The sequence below is a fragment of the Cryptotermes secundus genome, unplaced genomic scaffold, assembly GCF_002891405.2.
Source record: "Cryptotermes secundus unplaced genomic scaffold, Csec_1.0 scaffold1813, whole genome shotgun sequence".
NCBI lineage: Eukaryota > Metazoa > Arthropoda > Insecta > Blattodea > Kalotermitidae > Cryptotermes > Cryptotermes secundus.
Window position 1 is genome coordinate 449,130 of NW_019724621.1, and position 23,734 is coordinate 472,863.

Consider the following 23,734-nt stretch of genomic DNA (forward strand, 5'->3'; position numbering starts at 1 on the left):
AAGGGTGTGGACTGGATCTATTTGGTCAGGACAGAGTTCAGTGGCAGGCTTCAGAAACAGAAATGAATCTCCAGATTCCATATAAGGTGGGGAATTTATTGACTAGTTGAGCAACTATTAGATTCTCAAGAAATAATTTGCTCATTAAAGTTTACTAGTATTATACCAATTTCAAACCATTCATCTGACATAACTATTTCAAAGTTAATATTCCCACTTTATATCCAGTGGGACATAGGATCAAGTCTCAGTGTCAAAGTCAGCTATCCTGAGTAAGGGTTCTTATGGTTTTTCTTAGTATCTTCAGGTAAATGACGAGATGAAGCCTTAAAATAGGATGTGTCTACTTCTACCCACACATTTTACAATTCAATCTTCACAGTGTCTCCTAGTCAATGCTGTACAAGCCATATAGTTATCCTGAATTCATAAATTCCCTTTAACTACAGCCATGTAAAAATTCAGCTATATGTAAGAATCACAGCATGATTTATTGCCAGTCATTTGTATTAAATACTTTATTTTTAAATCGTTCTGTTTAGTAAAAAAAACTGGCACATCTTTTCATGTCAGGATATGAGCCTGGAGTGATTCCTGATCCAGGGCTATCAGTGACAAGGCAGCAGATTGAACCTGAAGAGGTTGTGTTACCTGATGACAGCTTGGCAGACACTGACTTGCATGATCATGACCTCATTGACAGTGTCATGTATATCTACTTCGGATCATCTTCACACACTGAAGGAGGAACTGGCAAACAGGTGATATTAATTAAATAATTTTTTCATTTCTGTTAGAGGCTGAGTCGACCCCAGGGCCATAGGGCGGCTGGAAGGATTAGGTCAACTGAAAAAATCCAATGACCTCATTGGGACTTGAACTCGCGACCTTCTGGCTTGTAGCATAGTGCCTCAACCAACTACGCTACAGCGAAGGCAATTGCTAAACAAAATGGAGAAGAATAATTATGTTGTTACAATGTTTCAGATACTGATTGTGGGAGCCGCTATCTCTCTGGTGGCTCAATTTTTATCCCTGACAACAGCTCTACGTAGGCTACGCTCCAACCCACATGATCCTGCAACATTTATATTCATCAACACAGAACTGTCATTGTTTACCAGTAACTTGATCTTCATGCTCGGTGTGCAGGTCTGTACAAGTGTGTTGTCCCTACAAATGCATGTCAGTCCTGTGTGCACTTACATTTCACTGAGTGGTGTCACTTCAAGATCTCCAAAAATATTTTTGCATATAAGTAATTTGATTTTCATACCCAATGCCAGATTTACATGCAACAAATATCTGTGTTTCCATACCTGGTTTAAATTTATTAATATTTTAGAATTTAAAAACTGCTGAATTCATTCCAACAGTGGACTAGAATTTTGTTTTGTAAATGTTGGATTGAGTCTAGCACAGATCATGAACATCATATTAACATAATCTCACCTTTACATACAGGCTACTGGGAAGCAGCACTGGTGTGAAGGCGTGGCACTCCTGCTGCATTATCTGCACTTAGTTGCATGTTGCTGGCTGTTCTCAATAGGGGTACTGGCATACCGACGTCTCACTGAGGGCCCTCGCCATTCAGGATTGCGTCTTCATTGCACCCTAGCATGGCTCCTACCAGCAAGTATTGTAACGGTAAGCAACTGAATTTAGGCTAGCAAAACTTCTCAATTAGAAATTTACCTTCCTCTACTACTGAAATCCAGAAACAGATGTTAAAAAATGTATAAGCACTATGATATACATTATCAAGAGACTCAAATCAACATATCAAAGAAGATAATTGTATCACATTCTGCATAATTTTGAGTATATAATTCATGTACTATGTGTTGTTCGAATGCTTAATGATATTTTCCACCTTCAGATGCATATAACAGAATCTTCATCCAACAGAATTCATTATGATCATGATCACCTGCTGACGTTTTCAGCCTTTTATGTACTGGTGTAAGGATCCTCTGATATTTGGATCTGCTTTTTTCCTGCTATTTTTCGCAAACACAAACAAGAAACTGCAAAAATGGACACATTATATATGGGATGCCTGCCCAGCCATCAGTCTATATGTAACAACTTGATAATTACTAAACAGATATTCATGAAATATGATCCTGGGAAGTTTTACTGAAATTTATTGAGAAGACATTCCAATTTTGGTTAAAACTGGACAATAATAATGCACACTGTATGGGTGTAAAAATTGGTCTCTGACATTAAGGGAGGAACATAGACTGAAGGCGTTTGAGAACAGGGTGCTGAGGAGTATATTTGGACCAAAGAGAGATGGCGTGACAGAAGTTTGGAGAAAACTGCATAATGAGAAGATTCATAACTTACTAAGTATAATTAGAAAGATCATGTCAAGGGGGGAGAGATGGGCAGGGAATGTAGCACGAATTTTGGGAGCTGAGGTATGCATTAAGGATATTGGTGGGAAAGCCAGAAAGAAAGAGACCACTGCAAAGACCAAAATGTAGGAAGGTGGATAATGTTAAAATGGATCTTAAAGAAAGAGGATATGGTGGTACTGACTGGTTTGATCTGGCTGAGGATAGGAACCAGTGGAGTGCTCTTGTGAACACGGAAATGACACTTCAGGTTCCATAAAATATTTGGAATTTCTTGAGTAGCTGCACAGCTGGCAGCTCCTCAAGAAGGGCTAAGCTCCATGAAGTTAGTTATGTGACAGCCATGAGCCTAAAAAAGAAAGTTGCAGAGGGTGCAACTGCATAAGTCAAGCATAATTTTCGTTTCTCTCCTTGAATTCCTCCTCTGCCATCCACAAATTCTCTACTCCGCTTTCTTCTCACATCTCTTGAGTGGCCAGTAAGCAATTTACCTTAAGAAAGTGCTATTATTTTAAATTTGTTGAGTGCATTAAAGTGAAACTACAATTTTCAAACTCAGGTATAATGAGAGCTACCTGTACCTGTATTTTCATTGTCTGTATGCAGATGTGCTATGCGCTGAATCCACATGGGTATGAGACCCACCGCTATTGCTGGATGTCTGTTGTGAGGGGGATGCTGCTATCCTACATGGTCCCAGTTGCCTCACTTATCTTGGTGGGTTTCAGTAATGAATTTCCAATACATGTTCATTTCCACAATAGTTGTTTGTCCTAAAACCTTCCATTGCCAACTCCAATTGTCTTGTCATTTAGTTAGAATTTTGTCAATGAAACTTCAGTTTGTTTTGTTTGTCATGCCATATCAAATGCATTCTTTCAAAGTTTTTCAATTCTAGTGCCAGATAAAAAATGGTAATTTGAGAAGAAATTTGATATCTTCCTACTAAAATGTGAGATTTCATGTAACAGCTTACGTTTTGCTGTCCTCCTAAACCACTACAAGGACAACTGACAGGGGGAAATTATCTGCACCTTCAAAATGTGTCACTGAAGGAGTCTCACATAAGAACCATGAGTTTCCAAGCCCTGTAAGTCACATTTTCAAAACATTAAAACAAAACAGAACAAAACAAAATATCTTTGTTCAAGCTGACTTTGTCAGCAGACATACATTCTTTGTTTTGTCTTTTCATACTAACACATAATTTGTGGGATGCTGAATGTAACCTAAAATATAAAGAGATGGCAGAACAGGTTTATTTCATTGATATTGCCACTTGCTGCAGATAAATGTGGAAGAAGAGTAGTTATAAAGTGATTATCCGATATGTAGCAAGGAAAGTACATTAAAAGTATTTGTGGGGTTTTATGTAGTTTTGTCATTACTCCGATGACAACCCACTTCTTCGGAATAGTTTGTTGGTCCTGAAAAGGACCGTGGTTGCTGAGATGTTTGATCAGTGAGGTAGCGCGGCGTGCGCCAGTAGGGAGAGAGGTTAGTTGCGGTGAGTGGACTGGCCGCAGTGCGGCCGTTGCTGGAGGTTGCTTGGTCGCCGTGAGGCAGGTGAGTTGGAGTTGCATGGCTAACACAGCGTGGTTGTAGGCTGCTGGTGAAAGGCTAGTCTTTGAGCGCGGTCATAGGAGTGATGAGGCAGTGGCTGCGCCAGATGCCCAGTGGGTCGGACAGGGACACGACCACCGGGAAGTCCAGGCGCGGTGCCCCAGTGAGTTGGGTGTGGGAGAGCTGGAGGGCCGAGGCAGTCATGCCTGGCGCAGCCTGCTGATGCCTCCGAAGACCGAGCGCTGACGACGAAGCCTGCTGGCTGATGTTGCTTGGTGTGGCTTGATCGTAGACTGATGATCGACTGATGAAGCGGCAAGGCAAGAGGCAAGAGTCATGTTACAACTGACGGTAGGTCAGTCTGTTTGTCTTGGTGTCGAGCCCCAGCTGGGGCTCATGACCAGATATTTCTTTTCAATGAAAGTTACCGTCCTGTCNAATCCATGTGTAAACACCCAAGCTAGTACAACACAAAAAAAACAACAAACCCAAACTAAAAGAAATAAAACCGCGCCCTCTCTGACGAGAGGTCGGGTCTGTCATCTGTCAGTCAGTCTGTATTAAGTCTATTGTCTGTATTTACATACATTTACAAATACACACTTAATCCTTACTTCTATGTACACTATATACACGGCCTCTGTCAGTCCAGGCTAGGTACAGCAGATTATGCCCTTTTTATATATATATATATATATACTAGTAGTATTAGCTACCACGGCAGTCTAGTCACTCGAACGGTCGTACGCCTGACCGCCGCCAAGTTTAAGCCTCTTATACTTTCTGTGTCGGGCTTCGCCTTGTCCGATGTTGCGAACATTCTCATTATCATGATTTTGTATGACTTCTGCTTGTTGCCTGCATAATTTTGTTATGTAATCATATACGTACGGGATTTTGAATGCCATGTGCAAATCGCGGACCGGTGTGCGCCTTGGAAAATTGCCAATCGTGCGGAGAACCTTGTTTTGCAGGCGCTGCAATTTCACTAGATGAGTGTCTGCCGCAAACTCCCAGGCGGGACTAGCATAAGTCATTACGGATCTAATAAGAGCTTTGTGGAGGGTCAGTTTAATGTTAGCGCTCAATCGCTCACTTTTGAATAGGGAATACACTCTAATGAATGTTCTGAAGGCCTTGGCTTCGATCATTTCTATGTGTAATCTCCAAGTCACTTTCTTATCGAAGATTACACCTAGATATTTTGCACTATTTACAAATGGAATGTTTCTTCCATTTAGAGTAAGACAAGACTCAGGCGGTCGACGACCACGAGAGAAGTAGACCCCCCGAGTCTTATCTTCATTAATTTTTATATTCCAGCGCTCACACCAGGTCTCCATTGAGCTGAGACCGCGCTGGAGTTTTCTAACAATAAAACCCTCTTTGCGATCTGTCGCATACAGACAGGTGTCGTCTGCAAAGAGGGCCAGGTGAACGCCTTGTGTATGGGGGGCATCATTTATATACAAATTGAAGAGAGTAGGGGAAAGAACAGAACCTTGTGGCACCCCTGCTTGCATTTCCCTTGGCGTTGACATTTCGCCTTCAACAGAGACCCTGAATTTACGTTTAGAGAGAAAGGACCCAATAAGCTTGGTCAAAGAGTTGGGGAATTCCAATTTTGATAATTTAAACAGCAAGCCTGAGTGCCACGTGGTATCAAAGGCTTTTTCGATGTCCAAGAACACTGCAGCCGTAGACATTTTATTGTTGAAATTAAGGGTCACGTGGTCCGCCAGCCTCATACATTGCAATGTCGTGCTGTGACGTGCACGAAAACCAAACTGACTTGCGTTGAGCAGGTCTCTTTCTTCAATATGTTTACGGAGGAATTTCAAAATTACTTTTTCGAATAGTTTTCCTGTCGTGGACAGGAGGCTGATCGGACGTAAATTTTGAGGAAATTTCGGGTCTTTACCCGGTTTAGGTAAAGTTATTATTTTTGCTTCCTTCCAAGTATTTGGAAAGTGAGAGAGCCGAAAACAGTGATTGAATAAGTGAGTTAGGTGAACCAATGGTCTCCTTGGAAGGTGCCTGAGGCATTCGTTTGGAATGCCGTCAATTCCACAGGCCTTTTTTAATTTCAGAGATTTTATTAATTTATGAACGTCACATGGTCTGATCCTTAGAGGGGGGGTTTCATCTACGGCTTCCAGCAGAGCTTGAACTCTAGCCTCCACCCGCTCTTCATGGTTTTTATCGCACAGGTCATGTGGCGTGAACTGAGTTTCCAAACAGTCGGCAATTTCATTGGCTTTTTCAGAAGGATAAAATTTTAGGCCAGAAGAACCATGAATAGCAGTTGGTGCCCTTGGTCCGTCTCTCTGAAGGAGAGATTTCGCAATGGGCCATATACACTGAGGTGTGACTTCGGTGTTACTTATTTTTGTTTCCCACCGTTCAAGTGCCTTTTTACGGGTCATTTGCCTGATTGATTTGGTGACCCAATTGACTGCCGTTTTACACGCTGGATCCCTGGTTTCTTGCCACAATTTTCGTAGCCTCTGTTTATATTTTATCAAACGATCTAGACCAGGAAGATCGTTGTTTATGTCCGAAAGGGTAACTTTACTTGTCGACAGCCTATATGCCGAAGCAATAGAGGCTGCAAAGTCGCGTGCCGCTTTATCGGCTTCTACCCCCGAATTAATTTCTAGTTTAGGTGATATTAATTCAGAAGCGAGGCTTTGAAACCGCTCCCAATCTGTAAATTTTTCAATGGGTTCCGAAAGATTCCTAATTTTAACATGATCCAGTATGTGGAATACTATTGGTAGGTGATCTGAGTCCAAAATATCAGAGACGATGACATCTGACACTCTGATATTTCGGTGAACCACAATGTCTAACACGTCACCATTTCCCGCAGGGGAATAATGAGTGGGGCTCTGTGGTGCTGAAATTTCAAAATCACTCCTATCAAATAAATCAACGAGTTCCAAGCCTGAGGGGTTTGAAACTCTGCTATTCCAAAATGGGTTCTTAGCATTCAAATCACCTGCCAAAAGAGACTTACGTCTGAAGCTTAAGAGCTCAGTGATGTCAGCATCACTCCAGGCTTTGCTTGGAGATTTGTAAACAGCTGCAAGCAGCACTTCGCTATTACCAATTGGTATGCAGACCCCTGTCGCTTCTACTGAAACAAGGGGTGGTAGGTCTACATGGATGTGGGGAATGCCTTTTCTTACTGCAACGGCAGTTCCGCCCTTTCTTCCCGACTGGCGGTCGATTCTATAAAAGTGGTAATTTGGAATAAAGAACCTCTCATGAGGTTTCAGATGTGTCTCTGAAAACAGGGCCACATCTACGTGTAGGTCTTGCAGCTGTTTACTGAGCTCATAGCGCTGCCTCCCAATGCCGTTCGCATTAAATGCTATGACTTTGAGGGGCCTATGAACTCTAGTGGCCATTCTGTTTCATAAGACTCAGAACAATTTTGGTAATGGCCATTATTTTTTCCTCTTCGGACACTGCACCACTGACCTCTGTCATAATCTGCTGTACTACAGTCACCACTCTCAACATATTGTCGAGAGATTGACTGTTTACATTAGAAGCCTGAACTGACTGACCTGTGTGTTGTTCCAGTACAGGAACCGGGACGGTCGGTTTCTTGACTGCTGGTGGGACTGCCACTGGTGTATGTAGAGTCTGAGACCGCTGCTCCTGCAACGTGTTGCCTCGGAGAGCCGCCGCGAAGGAGACTCCAGGAGTGACTATATTTGATGAGAACACCCTTCCTGTTGTGGTTTTGGGTGCTCTCTGCAATTTCCTCTTCTGCAGCTCCTCCTTCGCGTGACTGCAGCCGCGGTAGTTAGCGGGATGCGGTTTCTCCCCATCCTTCAGCTCACAGTTACAACACGCTGGAGTGGAGGTAGCGTTCTCTTTCTCGGGGCACTCTCTGTGCAGGTGGCCACCCCCGCACCACATGCAACGGGGAGGTTGTTTACAATTAGCCCAGACGTGGCCAAATTGTTGGCAGTTGTGACACTGCGTAAGGCCACTCTGTGCTCTATAAGCCTCGACCCGGATGGAAATATGGCAAAGGTTATTTAGCTTGAAAATATCTTGGGATTTTGCCGTCCTGGGTAAGGTTATAAGGAAGAGGGGAAGGTTTCTGGATATCCTTCCTTCTGAAGGCGACCCTCGGGTGGTTGTCATCTGCTTGACGCTAACCACGTCAAATCCCAGGGTCACCAATCCCTCAGAAATATCTTCCGCCGGGGTGTTGTGGGGGAGGTGACGGATTACAGCCTTAATGGGTTTTAGGGACTTCGGAAAGAAGGTGAAATAGGAAAGTTTGTTGTTTGAGAGATAGGACTTGACGGCTTCGAAATCCGCCATGCTTTTGGTGATGACTCTGGTCCCGCTTTTGGTATTACGGAACTCAAAGTCACCACTGACCACATTTTTAAGTTGCTTCTGCAATTGAATTAGGTTTACAGTGGTCGTTATAATTATTGGGGGTGGCCTGCCTGCTCTCCCTGATGTATCCACCTCCAGAGTAGTGGATCCCTCCTCCAGCGCAGTGGCTCCGTCACCAGCAGAGTCGGTGTCCATTGTCGTCACCCTGAGAGGAGCAAAGTAGTTGCGGGTAGGCACCTCTTTGGTTTTGGTGTTGCCTGTGGCAGCCGCTGCCTTCTTTGAAGTCGGGGCGGACTCGGTTGTGCTCTGCCGTTTCCGCCTTCGGACCTCTTTGAAGTCTTCCTCTTGGGAGGGCTTCGTCTGGGTTTTTGTTGCCTCCGATGTTCTGGCTTTCACTAGGGACTTCAGATCGTTCAGTGTAACTGTGTAGGTTCCGTACAGAGCACTGAACAAAATCTTGCCCTTGAGAGCCTTGCAATAGCCCTCTCTGCTTTCTTCAGCGGCATTTATTATTGCCGCCCACTCAGCACTTTCTCCAATTGTGGCTGGTGTGAAGCTGGCCACATCCTCAATATCACAGATGATTTTAAACAGTCTCCTGTAGTGTTCATCTGCTGCAGGATATTGCTTTACGTTTTCCTTGTACTCTGCCTGTAGTGAGGCTCTTTTCTCTGTCCAGAATGCATGGTAGCCAGGCACCGAGGCGCCCGCCATGTCCGGCACGGCACGACACGACACAGGCCTCAACCAAAATCTGATAATTTTAACAACAAAGGATCGAAAATTTCAGAGCTACCAGCAATATAACTCCTTAATACTCTCCTTGAGCGTGAATCAGTCCTGTCCTGTCAAACAGACAATCTCGAATCCACCACTCGATCCCGATTCCGCATCGAATCCAATCCGCTCTGACGTATACAACAGCACACTAACTCCGAATCGAACTCCTCAACTCCACGTCCACTATCCGAACTCCCCCTCTATCCGAATCCGAATAACTCCGCGTCGAATCTGAATCAATCATGAAGCGGCGTTGGAGCTGCCCTTGTTTATCCACCGCGTGATGGTGGAGCGAAAATTTGCTGAGCGCTGATTGCCTAGCTCGCGTAATGATGTAGATGTGGGCTAGCAGGAAGCGCTGTATAAATGCAAACGTTTGGAGCAATTTGATTGGTTAGCGCGCGTGATGGTGAAAAGTGATGTGAAGAGTGTGCGTTGCAGAAAATACGCGATAATGTGGGATGTTCCCACATATTATTTAAAATGACTCAGAATATAAAACAATCACAACTGTACCTTCTTCAAGACATCAGAGGCTTCTTACTGACTAAATCAGAAATACTTCATTTGTTAGAAATGTCAGATGCAAGTTACACTCTTTGGTAAATCAGCAGTGCATATATGCACATGCATGCCTCTCTTTCACACACATGCACACATCCATTCTTACACATCAGTTCCAAGAATTTATCATCCTGAGATATGGGGTTCTCATGGCAGTGGCTCTGAATATTTCTGTCCTCTGAGTTCTGATTTATGTACTGTAGTAGATAAGTAGACTGGAGAATATACAATGATGATGGGAGCAGCAGGTTCATCCAAAACGTTGGTACCAATGTATCAAACTGCACAACATCACATCCCAGAAGACAGCAATCTTCATGTATTGTATTACATTATTGGCTTTTCATATTGGACATGAAAATTTATTATCAAAATTGTTATTTTTCTTGTCATTTTCTATATTTATGTGTATGTTCAAACTGCCAAACTGTCAAACATGTCCAGAGCATTACCACTATTCTAATCTACTCAATGTAAAAAAAAAAACTAAAAATTATACCAAATATGGTGTGCTTTACACATTTTTAAAATTTAACTTCATGAGACAAATTACAGACAGTTTTAACATGCAACCCAATAAGATGAAGAAACATAGGATGCTCAAGGTTAAGATGGGAATAATATACTATTCAAGAGGACAGGATAGACCAAGCATGGCCTAATCCAAGAAAATGATGATGATGAACTTTGTAAGACTCTAGTTGTACAGTATCTGTTAGAACTAGACTATATTACACAACACAATATTACAAATTGATTAATCTGACATTGTGCTTGTTTTTAAGGCAAATACTATTTTGTCAGTGCTGGGACTCCGACTGTTGTCACGATGTGATGTTGACCACAAGTTCTGCTTGCTAGAAAAAAGCAACACTAGTGAAGAGGCACTGCGCAAGTCTTTGAGAATGGCTGCCATGCTGCTCCCATTGTTTGCAGTGGTTTGGTTCCTTGGTGTATTGGCACTTGAGAATCCTTCCACCCTTATCTTTCCAGTGTTATTTGCTGCTGCCAACTCCTTTCTTGTAAGTAAAATTACTTTTAGAAGTAATACATGATTACAAAACTCACAGAATTCTTTAAAATTATTATAGCTTTCCAAATTCTAAATATTTAACACATTTTTCTGTATGATTACCAAATGTTGTCCAGTTGTTTAAAAATTCTTCATTAACTCTCAAGGTTATGTAGGGCTCAAAGATAAATCAGGAGGAAGGAGAGGAGAAATGGTCATGTCCTATTTTAAGAAACTGTCACAGCATTGGAATGAAGGAACTGAAGGAGACTGTGAAAAGACCTGCCATGTTAGCCATTTTCTGGTCATGAGTCTAAGTGATTGTGAATCAACAGTTGTAGAGAATTTTCAAGTCAGCAAAATACAGTGCGTACAATCAAGTGCGCGCCGCGGCTGCAATTTGCCGCAGAACCGCAGAACGGATGCAACTCCTCCCCGCGACTGCAGTGCTCCCTCGCCGATGGTTGCATAATCGGAACCCGAGGTTGCATTAAACAGTCAGTCTTTGTCTTGCTGTGGAAGTGGAGTGGAATGTTTACAGCTGTCGACAGACTGTGGAAATGAAGTTCACTATTAAACAGCGTGTGTTTATTGTCGAAACTATTGCAAGGAAAAACATTTACAGAAAATTCGCACGTAGGTTTCGTCAGAAATATCCTGACTCGCCAGTTCCCACAAAGTCGTGTGTAAACAGGCTTCTGAAAAAGTGGCGGGCCACAGGTTCAGTGAGTGACAAGAAGAAGCAATCGAAGAGAACTGTGCTGACTGAAGAAAAGGTTAAGGATATTCAGGCAAGATTACAGATCAGTCCTCGAAAATCGTTAAGACGCTTAGCACAGGAAACTGGTGTTTCGCTAGGATCTGCTCGCACAGCCACAAAGTTAATCAAATTTCGCCCGTATAAAGTAACAGTTGTGCATGAGCTGAAAGAACCAGATCATGCAGCAAGAATTCGTTTTTGCAACTGGCTGCTGCAAAATGTACACGATGGAATAGTGGATCCTCAGCTTCTATTCATGACTGATGAAGCGTGGTTCCACGTTGGTGGCCACGTCAATGCACAAAACGTAAGAATATGGAGCAATGAAAATCCTCACGCTATACAGCAAGTGCCATTACATAGTGAAAAGGTGGGTGTGTGGTGTGCTGTAAGCCCGCGGCGAATCATTGGCCCCATATTTTTCCACGATACCGTGAACTCTGATCGGTACATTAATGACATACTGAATCCCTTCTTCGATCAGTTGAATGCCGAAGAAAGACAATACGGGTATTTTCAGCAGGACAACGCTACAGCACATACGGCTAATGCATCCATGGTCGCAATACAGGAAGTGTTTGAAGACAGAATTGTCAGTAGAGGACTGTGGCCTCCCAGATCCCCAGATCTCAGTATTTCTGATTATTATCTTTGGGGCAACCTGAAGCAAAAAGTCTACAAAAATAATCCCCGCAGCATTGATAGTCTTCAAAATGAAATTACACGCGTAATTCATTCAATTACCGTCGACGAACTGCAGAGAGTGTCGCGTAATTTATTTGTGAGATGCGCGGCATGTTTGCAAGCAGAAGGAGGTCACTTTCAGCACCTGTTATAAACCACGGTAAGTTATCTTTTTACTGTATTCTTATAAATGTGTGCATGTAGAGCAACTGATGGACGGAGACTCAGCGACACCACTACACTCACGCTATCGGGGAACGGCACTGCAGTCGCGGGGAGGAGTTGCATCCGTTCTGCGGTGGTATGACTCACGGCAAATTGCAGCCGCGGCGCGCACTTGATTGTACGCACTGTATATAAATCATTTACACAATTATGGCATAGGCACATATTTGAGAGCAGATGCTAATAATGATGACTTTGGCACATTCTAAACTATATTGTAGAGATCATTTACTTACAGTTTTCTTTCTAGCTACATATTTATTTGTAGAGTTCCACTGTCTCCAGTACAATATTTGGATGGTTCATTTTGCAAGTCAAAATAACTTACATTTTTACATGCAAGACTCTTAGATAAATTCTAGCTGCATAATTTTCATTTTGTGCATCTTGTTGTGTTATTATATACAATTATATACAGTTGCAATCTAGTATATTCCCCACAGAACGGACAAAATACATTATAAGATGACGCACCGGCTAAACTATTAATGTCAGAACTACACTACATCTATACCACGGGCCTCCAAGAAGTTTATTACATGTATACAAGTCTAGAATATACCATTATGTCCGCAGGAATATAACAAATGGCAACAACTGACTTGATGATATAGAATATCACATGAAAAGCTTTTAACCTTATTTTATGCCCTAACTCTCATTGTATAATAAGTTTATAATTCATTGTATTTTTTACCATGTATTTTATAATGTTTTTCTCATTCTCAGAACTGGCTCCTGTACCTATGTTCATCAATGGTGCTACCTCCATTGCTGGTGTTAGAAGAGGAACAGAGAGACCGCAAGATGTCAGATACTGAACCACTTCTGTCCTCAGACACAACTCCTGTTCACGCACCAAGCCCTACATGCCTAGTTACTGCAACCGCTAATGGTGGAGAACTACTAGAACTCAGACTCGATTCTATCAGTACTATCAGCTCATGAAAATGTTCACAACAAGGACCTTAATACTCTGCATTCCATCAACAGTTGATGATCATTTACAGATGAATTCTTTCATAGCTGAACTCAAATGTCAGCATCTGTGTAACTGGAGTTCCTGGAAATAAATATAGACCGGCAAGTGAATTCACAGACACAGATAACCCCAAGATCACTAGAAGTGATTTTAATTAAAGAAAGTTAACTGCTGGATAATACATCTATTTAATGAAGATATCCAAAGAAAAGTACCAATTAAGTCTCATGACAATCTCTGTCACTGGAGTTTTAGACATTCATTTAATGCTTTGTGAACTATATTGCATATTCCTTATAATTTTCTTCTTATGAAGTACTGTGCCAGTGAATGCTAGAATACAATCCCTGCAAATCTCCATCATGAAGTTATTAGAAAGTCCATTTAATTCGACAAGGGCCAAAGTATGGAGGGCTTCTGTCATCCATCAGAAATGTGTATACAATACTGGCTGTTACTGTCATTCCACATTTGTGATCTTCTACACCTTCCTCTAATTTAAAATTAGATCCATCCATTGGTTCTTTTGTTTTTCACTTATAATTCCATGCTTCTTCTAGACAGCTTCCTTTCAAACTATTATACTTTCATCTCTAACTTCTTGAACCCTTTGCCATTCCATTTGTATCAGCAGGGCTTTGCATCATCAGCCCAGTTTTTTTTTCTGGATATTCCATGTTTAAGTAAGATTTAGTATAAGTGTCAGGGTTCTTTAGTATCTTCTTCTATGTTAGGGGGGAACTAGGTAATATCTTTAAATTTCCTGCTTGTCTCAATCATATGTCTTTTCATCTTCCTTATGATGCGTCTTAAAATGTAATATTGTTTGTACTTTAGTTCACCTGCTTGATTGTTTATGTTTCAACATGATGTATCATTGGTTTAAACATTTGTAATTTACACTGCCTTGGAATCCCATCATTGCAGGGTGTATGAATGCCACTGGATTCTTCTCTTCTGATCTCATCCATTATCCTTTCTTGTATTGCTAATATAACTGTGTAAACATGTAAACGTTGTCACTTCATTTACCAGCAAAATATGGTTCCACATCTGTTAAACATTATCCCAACTTTCTGTAATTTTCACAGCTGTCTTGAACATTTGAAATACTTGTTCTCCCTGCTATAGTTCTGTTTGTAAAGAAGAGTTTTCAGGCTACATTTCTTACCTATCCTTCTGGCTTTAGTAAAGAGATCATCCAGTTCTACTTTAAATAAACATGATATCCCATTACATGGTTTCATTCCACAATTTTTATTCTTGGACCAATCCAGGAACCCAGGGAACATCCTACCTTGTGCAGGCATCCTTGTGAATGAAAAGTTGTAAGCATTTAACAAGGTAACCGGTATGATGTTTCTATGAATCATCATTCATATATTCATCAAATCAAGGCCAAGAGTCACAAACTCTTAACAATTATATTTTTCAATAATGTTACTCTGTGTTCACTGAAGGCACTAAAAATTAAAAGAAACTAATCTCTAATACTTTAACATGGAAGCAAAAACAGTGTTATTTGTGTTAATTTCTGTTTCTGTCCATATCACCAAGAAAGCATCACAAAGCCCACAAGTAACTTTTCCTAGGCAAGTTAAAAAACATATTTATCTTTATAAAACAGCACCTTAATTTGTCATCTGTGATGACATAAATACTGATTATCTTACTGAAAGTTACCAGGAACCATGTCCAAGCTCACTAACATCCTTCAATTTATGAGAACATCAATAGTTGGACTCCCCACATACAATACTACCCCCCCCCCAAACTCTCAATCAGCCAGCCCACAATTTGCATTACAGTGGATGCTGCTAATCGATTGTAAATTGAGTTTAAGTTAATCAGATTAAATTGTATTTTATGAATCAGGTGGAACACTTTTACTTAGGTATGACATATTATCTGAGATGTAGCTGTATTTGTGTGTTCGAAACAAAATTTATTTTATGGCTTGTTCAACATTCTTAGCTTAGGCCTATGAAGTCTCTATAGACTGCAAATAAATTCTATACTTTTGTATTCTATCAAATCACCATCATTCCTGATTCTGTTAATTTGATGTTTCAGTAACGGATGTTATATTAAGTGAATGTAGACTTGTCATGTATAGAATTACAACACTAATAATAATTTTATGAGCTGAAATGAATGCTAATCTTTTGAAATCCCTCATGATTATTTCCATGACAGGACATTTATAGGATTGTAGGGGAAAAGAAGATGAAGTATTGCGAGAATACAGGAAAGATATTTTTGTACTGTTCTCCTAATATTGTTACTATGACTAAATCAAGGGGGTTGAGACTGGTGATACATATGCACATAATTACAGTTAATGAAGAAGAAACATAGAAGACATTACTGTGTTACACTGGATTTTAAGAAAAAGAGACAGTGAAGATTAAAATAAACTGAGGAAAGGGTCTAATACAAGGCTTCTGTGTAAGCCCCTCACAGAAATGAACATGCATTAACATACACGTACATTGCGTTTTTTAAAGGTATTCAGAGGGGAAAAAGTGCATACTCATATATTCATGACTACTTACCACAGTGCATGTTTCCTTCTAACCAATAAAAAGTGCATACTCATATATTCATGACTACTTACCACAGTGCATGTTTCCTTCTAACCAATAAAAAGTGCATACTCATATATTCATGACTACTTACCACAGTGCATGTTTCCTTCTAACCAATAAAAAGTGCATACTCATATATTCATGACTACTTACCACAGTGCATGTTTCCTTCTAACCAATAAAAAGTGCATACTCATATATTCATGACTACTTACCACAGTGCATGTTTCCTTCTAACCAATAAAAAGTGCATACTCATATATTCATGACTACTTACCACAGTGCATGTTTCCTTCTAACCAATAAAAAGTGCATAAAATAAGTGACTACACCAGTAATTAAATTATTAAAAAGAAAACAAAGCATTTCAGAAGTTTATTCAAAATACAATGCAAAAAGACAAAATGTATGGCATATACAATACTCAATTAAGAACTATTAAATATACATCTATATTTTCAATATAATATTGGAAAACTACATGCTACATATTACACATGAGGGTTGGCTTCCTAGATTTTAGGATCTAATCACCACTTTTCCTGTACATAATATTTTGAATGACACAATATATAATGTTATATATTTGGGATTGTGAGATCACATAACTTACAGAAACCTTCTTTTTGTATATCTATGTAAAGGTTAAAATAATATCATTTACATTAAAACCTCCTTTCCTTGAACATATCAGCAACTTACATCCCTATGGGTTTACAATACATACACTGTCTATATATCATACACATATTATGATATGAAGCCCAAATTATTTAAGAAGCAGTATCCCAATTACATAATCTTGAGCAGATTTCAAGGCCAGCAAAGTACAAATGTCAACTAAATGGAAATAAATACTGCAATTCACCTAATTCACGTTCAACTATAAATATTAAGGAATGAATGAGTGCTTAACAATGTGTGTCATTTGATTACACTTTCAACTTCTCGTCATATTCTAAAAAACTGTTGCATTTTACATTCATGAATGTGGCAGTCTTTGAAAGAATACATCTTAACAGATCTAAGTTTCTGCTTGCCAGGCAGGCAAGAACCTTCACAAGTGAAGAAATAGGCCTGGTTGATTCTAAAATTAAAACTGGTTAAGAAAATTCAGAACTGTTTTCCTGTGGAAACTCAGTATGTACTCACATTAAGATATATTTTCTGGAAGGGGGGACAGAGAAGGGAGAAGAGAGGTTCGATGTATTTAGATGATGGGGAAGTCACACTTTAGTAATTGCAGGAGGGATGCCAACCACTTTACATAAATATAATAATACAAAAAAATGTTAAATCAATCAAACTACAAATTATATCACAACAACGGTGTACATGACACAGATGGCATCCCCACCCATACAATGTTGGGGTGAACAGCACTACAATCAAGACAAATGTTTTCCTACAGCTAGTGTCTAGTTCATTGTCTTGCAGTTACAAGTATTATAATAACATAGCCAAAGCCCTCTGAACAACAGAAGCAGCTCTATATACAATCCCATGCCTGTAGAAAAACTGAACAGGAGAGTCTCTCTGTTGGCCAAAATTTTACAAACATTGTCACTTTAACAGAAATTCACACCCATACTTTGTGCACAACAAAATAAATATAAAAAATGTGCATTCTGTTTACAGTAATAAATAGAGTAAAAAGATTTTAATATTTACATACATTCTAAAATTATATTAGAAATCACTCATGCAATAGAAAAATTAAATAGAACTATGTTTTACAATATATCTTATATATTTTTTGACACTTGATTGTAACTTAAATAATAATGCATTTGTTTTACAACTGTATGTTTTGACTGAATATGTCCATGTACAAACCAATTCACATGCCATTACACATAACAGCCAATCGCAACAGATCCTAACAGCAAAATCTGTGCAAAATTAGTAATTGTGCATTTGCAAATGTTCCAGCTGTCACTTGCCGAGTATAATAGTATTACATCTCTCCACATCATTTGCATCCATTTTACACTTGAATGCAGCACCCAGAACCAGGAAACAAAGCCATATTTGTCATACCAATATTATGTTGCACACTGCCATTGCTTGCCTGGTTATATTTGATACACACGTTTTAGAACTTGCTCCAATCATGTCTTCTGGTGACTTGCTGTCATTACACCAACAGATTAGTTATTACTTTTCATAGTGGTTAGAATACTAGCTTTGCATTCAGAAGGTCCCATGTTTAATATAAATCAATGCCAGTAATATTAAAGCACAAAAACACAAATGTGTCAGTGTTATGACAACCAATCACCTGAGGACAGGAATACAATCAACTCTCAAAATATTGTGTGTCATACATACTACAGAAAATACACAATGTACAGCAAAAACTGTGATTAATGAATCAACCAGTTACAAACCTCCTGTGAATCACTGCCATCTGGATTACACATTAATGCCCATCAATAACAGATGTATTTCTGTTCAATTAACAAATTCTTGCACTGTGTTATAAACAGAACCTTGCATTCAAAATTCTAGCTTCCATGTCTTATCACAACCACACCAATCTGCAATAGGTACACATAATCAAAACCTCTAAAAGCAGGAGTATCATATCTATTGTGATTAGGTTTTGTGATGAGACCACAAATTTTGCCCAGCCAATTCTGACTAAACTTCCAAATGATTACACAATGGAGATACAACAGTGTTCGTCCTAATCATAAAATGAGCACAAACACTCTGCTGGCTTCCCAGACATTTTTATCTAATTTAAAGTTCTGATCATCTATACCTTCACTCTGCTAACATGAACACTAAATTAAATTTGTCTTTCATGTGCCCTTAACAAAGAGGTGGGCATAACCAAATGAGTTACAGTAATACAACAGAAAACAAAACATAGCATGCAATGGGAATGCTGGTTCTTCCTGCAGCAGTAAACAGCTGAAGTGATCCATTCATGAAGTCCATGTCAAATGACAGAGAGCAATCATTTCCATCATAGGAACTCAGCATGTTGAGGATTATCTTCTGGCAAACTCCATCCTGACAGCTGTGAACACGAAAGCATTCTTTAGAAAAGAAACAGATCTTAATCCTTAAGCAAGAAGTTGTACGTATGTCCCACTGTCCTGCCAGAAAAACATATGAGGGTACAGGTACAGGCATTCTGGACTTCAGCACTATTTGAAGGCAAGACTGCATCGGTCTGATTGTTCTTCTGATGGGAAAATAACCCCTGGTAGCAAGTGGAGAGGAGACTCAGTCATGATGTGGTAGTAAAAATGAATATTCCTGCCAGGAATTAAGCCCTGATCATCCAACCTACAGCTGCACCCTGCTATCACCACATATCAGTTAACACTTTATGTCCTAGTAAATGGCATGGCCTTGGTAATGTAGTATAACGGACCATATTGCCATGACTACATAAAAAATATCATAAACTTAGGGTTTTTGATCCCTGCTTCTTCAAAATGGCCACAAGTCAAGTTTGGTACCAAGGCAATAGCTTACTTTAGGAGACGGAAATATTCAAAGAATAAAATGAAATTAGCATTTCTAAGCCCCCCCCCCCAAAAAAAATATTATTTTGTCTGTGGTTTTGTATGGGCATGAAAGCTTGCTTTCTGACACAATTGGAGTAAGGGCTAAGCTCCATGGAGTTAGACAGCTTCTAAGCCAAACAAGGCTGGAACATGTACACCAACAAAGTCTGTCCTGATGGTTATGAAACTCAAACATTCTGGAAAGGAGATGTCTTCAATTAACTCTGCACCTCCCAACTTAAATGAAAATATGACTGAGGATGAAAATGGCCAAAAAGTCGAAGTTATGGTGCGTCTGCCTGGTTTTTCGCTGAGCCCATCAGTTAGGCTACAAATCAGGATTAGCTCCTTCCAATGGATCCAAATGAGTAGGTGCCTCCCCACCTCTTCAGCTGAGGATCAAAACAGATCCAGTTTCTTAATTTCTGGGTTCTGTTCAGAATACTAGACGATGAACAAAGCCTAGAAACCCAGTAATACCAAGTACAATATGACTTACTAACCTTGTTGTGCTGCAGATTTTATGCCATGCGGTTATACCATAACCACATTTCCCACTTTTAAATTTGTTCTATAATTACATTTTACTTACCATCAATGATGTCCTGCTTCAACTTAGCCATTTCTTTCTTCATCTCCTTGAGAATCTCTTGCTTGAGCGAGTCAAAGTCTGTAACACAGGTGGTAGTACCATCTGGCAGACCATTCAGTTTTGGCAGCTGCTCCTCGCTAGCAGAGCCAAACCGTTTCCGGGATGGCTTTGGAGACTCCGAGCCAGATCCATTACCTCCTCCACCACTGGCACCAAACTTACCACCATTTGTGCTAGTTTTATCCCCCCAGGGCTTTTTGTCCTGGCCTGTATCTCCCTCCTGAAAACATGGATGATCCATTTATCTGCAGCAGTCATGAAAAAACCCATTTGGATAGTTCGTCTCTGCCACAAATTCAGCACTGGACCTCCTGAATATGGGATTTGCTGAAGGAATTCTCTCCTATCCTTCTCTAAACTATGCTAATATAATTCTGGTTTTATGTTCCATAAATCCTTTCTGCTTCATTCTCCCTTTCTTAGCACAGATGATCAAGAACATACTTACAGGGTGTATCACAACTCAATAGCAAAACTTCAGGAATGGACTCCTCATATAGAGAGAAGAAAATGACAATATGGGTCTGGAAATGCATATAGTTACAGAGTAGTAATTGTGTCTGCATGCTAATGAAAAGAATTGGCAGAGAAAAATTTATCACGAAGTAATCACAGGTGACATCATGATAATCATAGAGCTGTCCTCCCAGTGAAACGCCGACCCACGGATAGGAAGCACTCATGTCGTCAATTCTTTTCAGTGGCATGCAGGCACAATTATTATTCTGTAATTATATGCATTTCTGGACCCATGTTCATTTGAAGGAGAAAGCTCTAGATCGCATCAAGTGGAGGAACTGTTTTGGAAGAGACTGTGGACCTGTAGTCTTGACAGATTACTGAATGAATGAATACATGAGGAGTCCATTCCTGAAGTTTTGCTGTAGAGTTGTGATACCCCCTGTATATATTACAAGTAGAGTGCATTTAAAACTGAAATTCATGTAAACTTCCGGTAATCCAGCCAACTGCGCTTCTCTAATTTATGAAACAGTGTCATCAGAAAGATCCTCCATTGCATTTTAAGGAAGCTTTCTAAAAATTATTAAAGAATGCATCATGTAATATCTGAGCACGCGTTAGCGTAGTGGTTGAGGTGCTATGCTAGAAGCCGGAAGGTCGCGAGTTCAAATCCCGATGAGGTCAGTGGATTTTTTTCAGTTGACCTAATCCTTCCAGGCACACTAGGCCCCGGGGTTCACTCAGCCTCTAACACAAATGAGTACCAGGAATTAATTAAATAATTTTCCTGGGGAGTAAAGCGCAGCCGGCGCGTAAGGCTGACAACCTTACGGCCATCTTTGAGCCAATTGTCTAGATCAGTGTTCCGCAACTGGTGTGCCGTCACAAGGTGAAAGGTGTGACGCCAACTTTTACCTGTTGTAAGAAATTAATTGTCAAATTTTATTTTTTTTTTATCCCAGTTACCGTGTTTCATATGTTTGCATTTTATTCTCAGCCACTGCACTGATTAAATAAGATGATGCTCGTTTATTCTTTATTACACGCCGTGATTTTTGTGTACAGTAATGTTGTATTCTAAGAAATTAAACGTAAATTATTTACTCACATTTGTTGTTATATCATAGTTTTCTTTACTGATTTATTTTTATTTTTCTTACATCTACGCAGCTTCTTTGATATGCTTGCCGCATGTTCTGTGTACGTGCTTTTCCCTAAACCTGCAGGGATTAGCAAGGGTTTTCCTGTCTTTTATAACGCTGTTTTGCTATTTGCCCGTTTGTTAGAAGTTAGAGCTTCTTCTTCAACTTTATGATTTTCTTCCTGTAACGACGCACCCGCCGATTGTTGGACTTCATTTAAAATTATAAATGTTTCAAAAATAAGTCGGTATAATGTCACTTCTTCCGCGTGAAGAGTAGAGATCCCGCGTTTTACAATTGTTTCAGTTCTATAACAGCTGTGCTCTGAAGTAGTTCGCAAATTCTGGTTGCTAGTTAAAGAATTACAGATGGGTCGTTTGAGATGTCCCGACTGTATGGCCACTTGCTGATGGCAAGTGATGTGATGGACACAATTAAAGAAAATTTAGAAATTCGGCAGCAGAAATTCAATAAGTATTTTGGAGAGAGTGTAAAAGATTTCGATCATGAATTCAAAACATCTTCCGATTAATATACAAGAGGAAATCCCAGATTTCAAAGCAGACAGAACATTGAAATTAAAATTTCTCGAAGTGCCTTTGCATATGTTTTGGTTGGCAATAAGGAGTGGATACCCGGCTATCTACAAGATGGCAGTTAATGTGTTATTGCCACAAAGTCAATAGAAAATCCGTCGAGTGTAACAATTTTGTAGGTACACTCGACGGATTTTCTATTGACTTTGTGATTGATAGTGTAACGGACCAAAAATGAAACAATTCAAAATGTTATTGCCATTTTCAACTACATACGAGGGGGTGCCCAAAAGAAACCGAACTTATTTTTTTTTTAAATTATTTATTCAAATTTTAAGCACAAACCTTCAATCCACTTCAAAGTACTCTCCACTTACACTAACACACTCGTCTAGTCTTTTATTCCATTTTTCAAAACATTGTCTAAATTCATCTTTTGAGATGCTTGACAGCGCCTCAATCATTTTTTCCTTCACCTCAGCAACATCAGCAAAACGCTTTCCTTTCATGTCTCTTTTCATTCGAGGAAACAAAAAAAAAAGTTTTGATCATTTCGGGACTCTTCTTTCAAAGCACAGCATGCTTCCACGCGACCTTTTTGTTCAGCAGTCAGCAGTCTTGGCACGAATTTTGCAGCCACCCTTTTCATTCCCAAATCTTCTGTCAAAATTCGCTGAACTGAGCTCCAAGTCACTCCCGACAGCTCCACAATTTCTTCAATGGTCCGTCGCCGATCTTCCTTGATGATTTCACGAATTTTTTCAACATTTTCATGTGTTTGGGCCGTGGAAGGACGACCAGAACGAGGTTTGTCATCAATTGACATTTCACCATTTTTGAAAAGGGAAAACCACTCAAACACTTGAGTTTTCCCCATAGCATCGTCCTTGTACGCTGTTTTTAACATTTCAAGAGTTTCTGTTCCACTTTTCCCGAGCAAAAAAGCAGAATTTCACCGCCGCACGCTGTTCACGAAAATCAGCCATTGCAAAAACGATGATCACACAAAACAGTTGTCACTATAAACTCTGCTGAAACTAGTCCTTACCTTCTGAAGCAACGGTAGTTGGCTTATCGACTCAGGAATGTTAGCTCTATGCGCTCATAGCAGCAAAACGCGGTAATACAAAAGCTCTGCCCACAAAAAAATTAATTCGGTTTCTTTTGGGTACCCCATTGTATTTGTGTGAACTGGGCTTCTCGACGTTAACTGAAATTAAGACATCAAAGACGGAGTGGCTCAAATCCATCGATGAAGAAATGAGACTTGCGCTGTCAACGATTCCATCACGGATCAGTCGCCTGTGTGCAGCAACACAGGCGCAAGTATCACACTGAAGGTATGAGTAGAAAGAATTACTTTATTTACTTTAATAGTAATAGAAGTGTACGAGTATTTTCTGCACTCTACAGTGAATCAAAGTTCATTAATTGTTGATAAATTCACGAGTCGATTTCTGTTTAATGATAATAAAATAACAATATAATAATATTGTGACATGTTGCGCCAAGCCGAGCCCCCCCCC

The 23,734-nt window shown here is 39.9% G+C and overlaps 2 protein-coding genes across 11 annotated transcripts in view; one reads left to right on the top strand and one right to left on the bottom strand.

Moving 5' to 3' along the window:
• The window catches only part of LOC111862599 (cadherin EGF LAG seven-pass G-type receptor 2), a 29,389-nt gene extending 13,934 nt beyond the window's left edge, over positions 1 to 15,455 (top strand). For 2 of the 3 annotated variants that reach the window (XM_023848115.2, XM_033750729.1), the window contains exons 3-8: positions 574 to 761; positions 988 to 1,152; positions 1,465 to 1,650; positions 2,973 to 3,083; positions 10,427 to 10,663; positions 13,052 to 15,455. In XM_023848115.2, the coding sequence (XP_023703883.1) occupies positions 574 to 761; positions 988 to 1,152; positions 1,465 to 1,650; positions 2,973 to 3,083; positions 10,427 to 10,663; positions 13,052 to 13,270 (1,106 nt within the window). In that variant the 3' untranslated portion in view covers positions 13,271 to 15,455. The remainder of the gene's footprint in view (positions 1 to 573; positions 762 to 987; positions 1,153 to 1,464; positions 1,651 to 2,972; positions 3,084 to 10,426; positions 10,664 to 13,051) is intronic. The other variant, XM_023848116.2, reaches the window with a different exon arrangement.
• Positions 15,456 to 16,230: 775 nt separating this feature from the next.
• The window catches only part of LOC111862598 (protein enabled), a 40,112-nt gene continuing 32,608 nt past the window's right edge, over positions 16,231 to 23,734 (bottom strand). For all 8 annotated transcript variants that reach the window (XM_023848110.2, XM_033750725.1, XM_033750724.1 and 5 more), the window contains 2 exons: positions 20,009 to 20,288; positions 16,231 to 18,920 (listed from right to left, as the gene is read on the bottom strand). In XM_023848110.2, the coding sequence (XP_023703878.1) occupies positions 18,892 to 18,920; positions 20,009 to 20,288 (309 nt within the window). In that variant the 3' untranslated portion in view covers positions 16,231 to 18,891. The remainder of the gene's footprint in view (positions 18,921 to 20,008; positions 20,289 to 23,734) is intronic.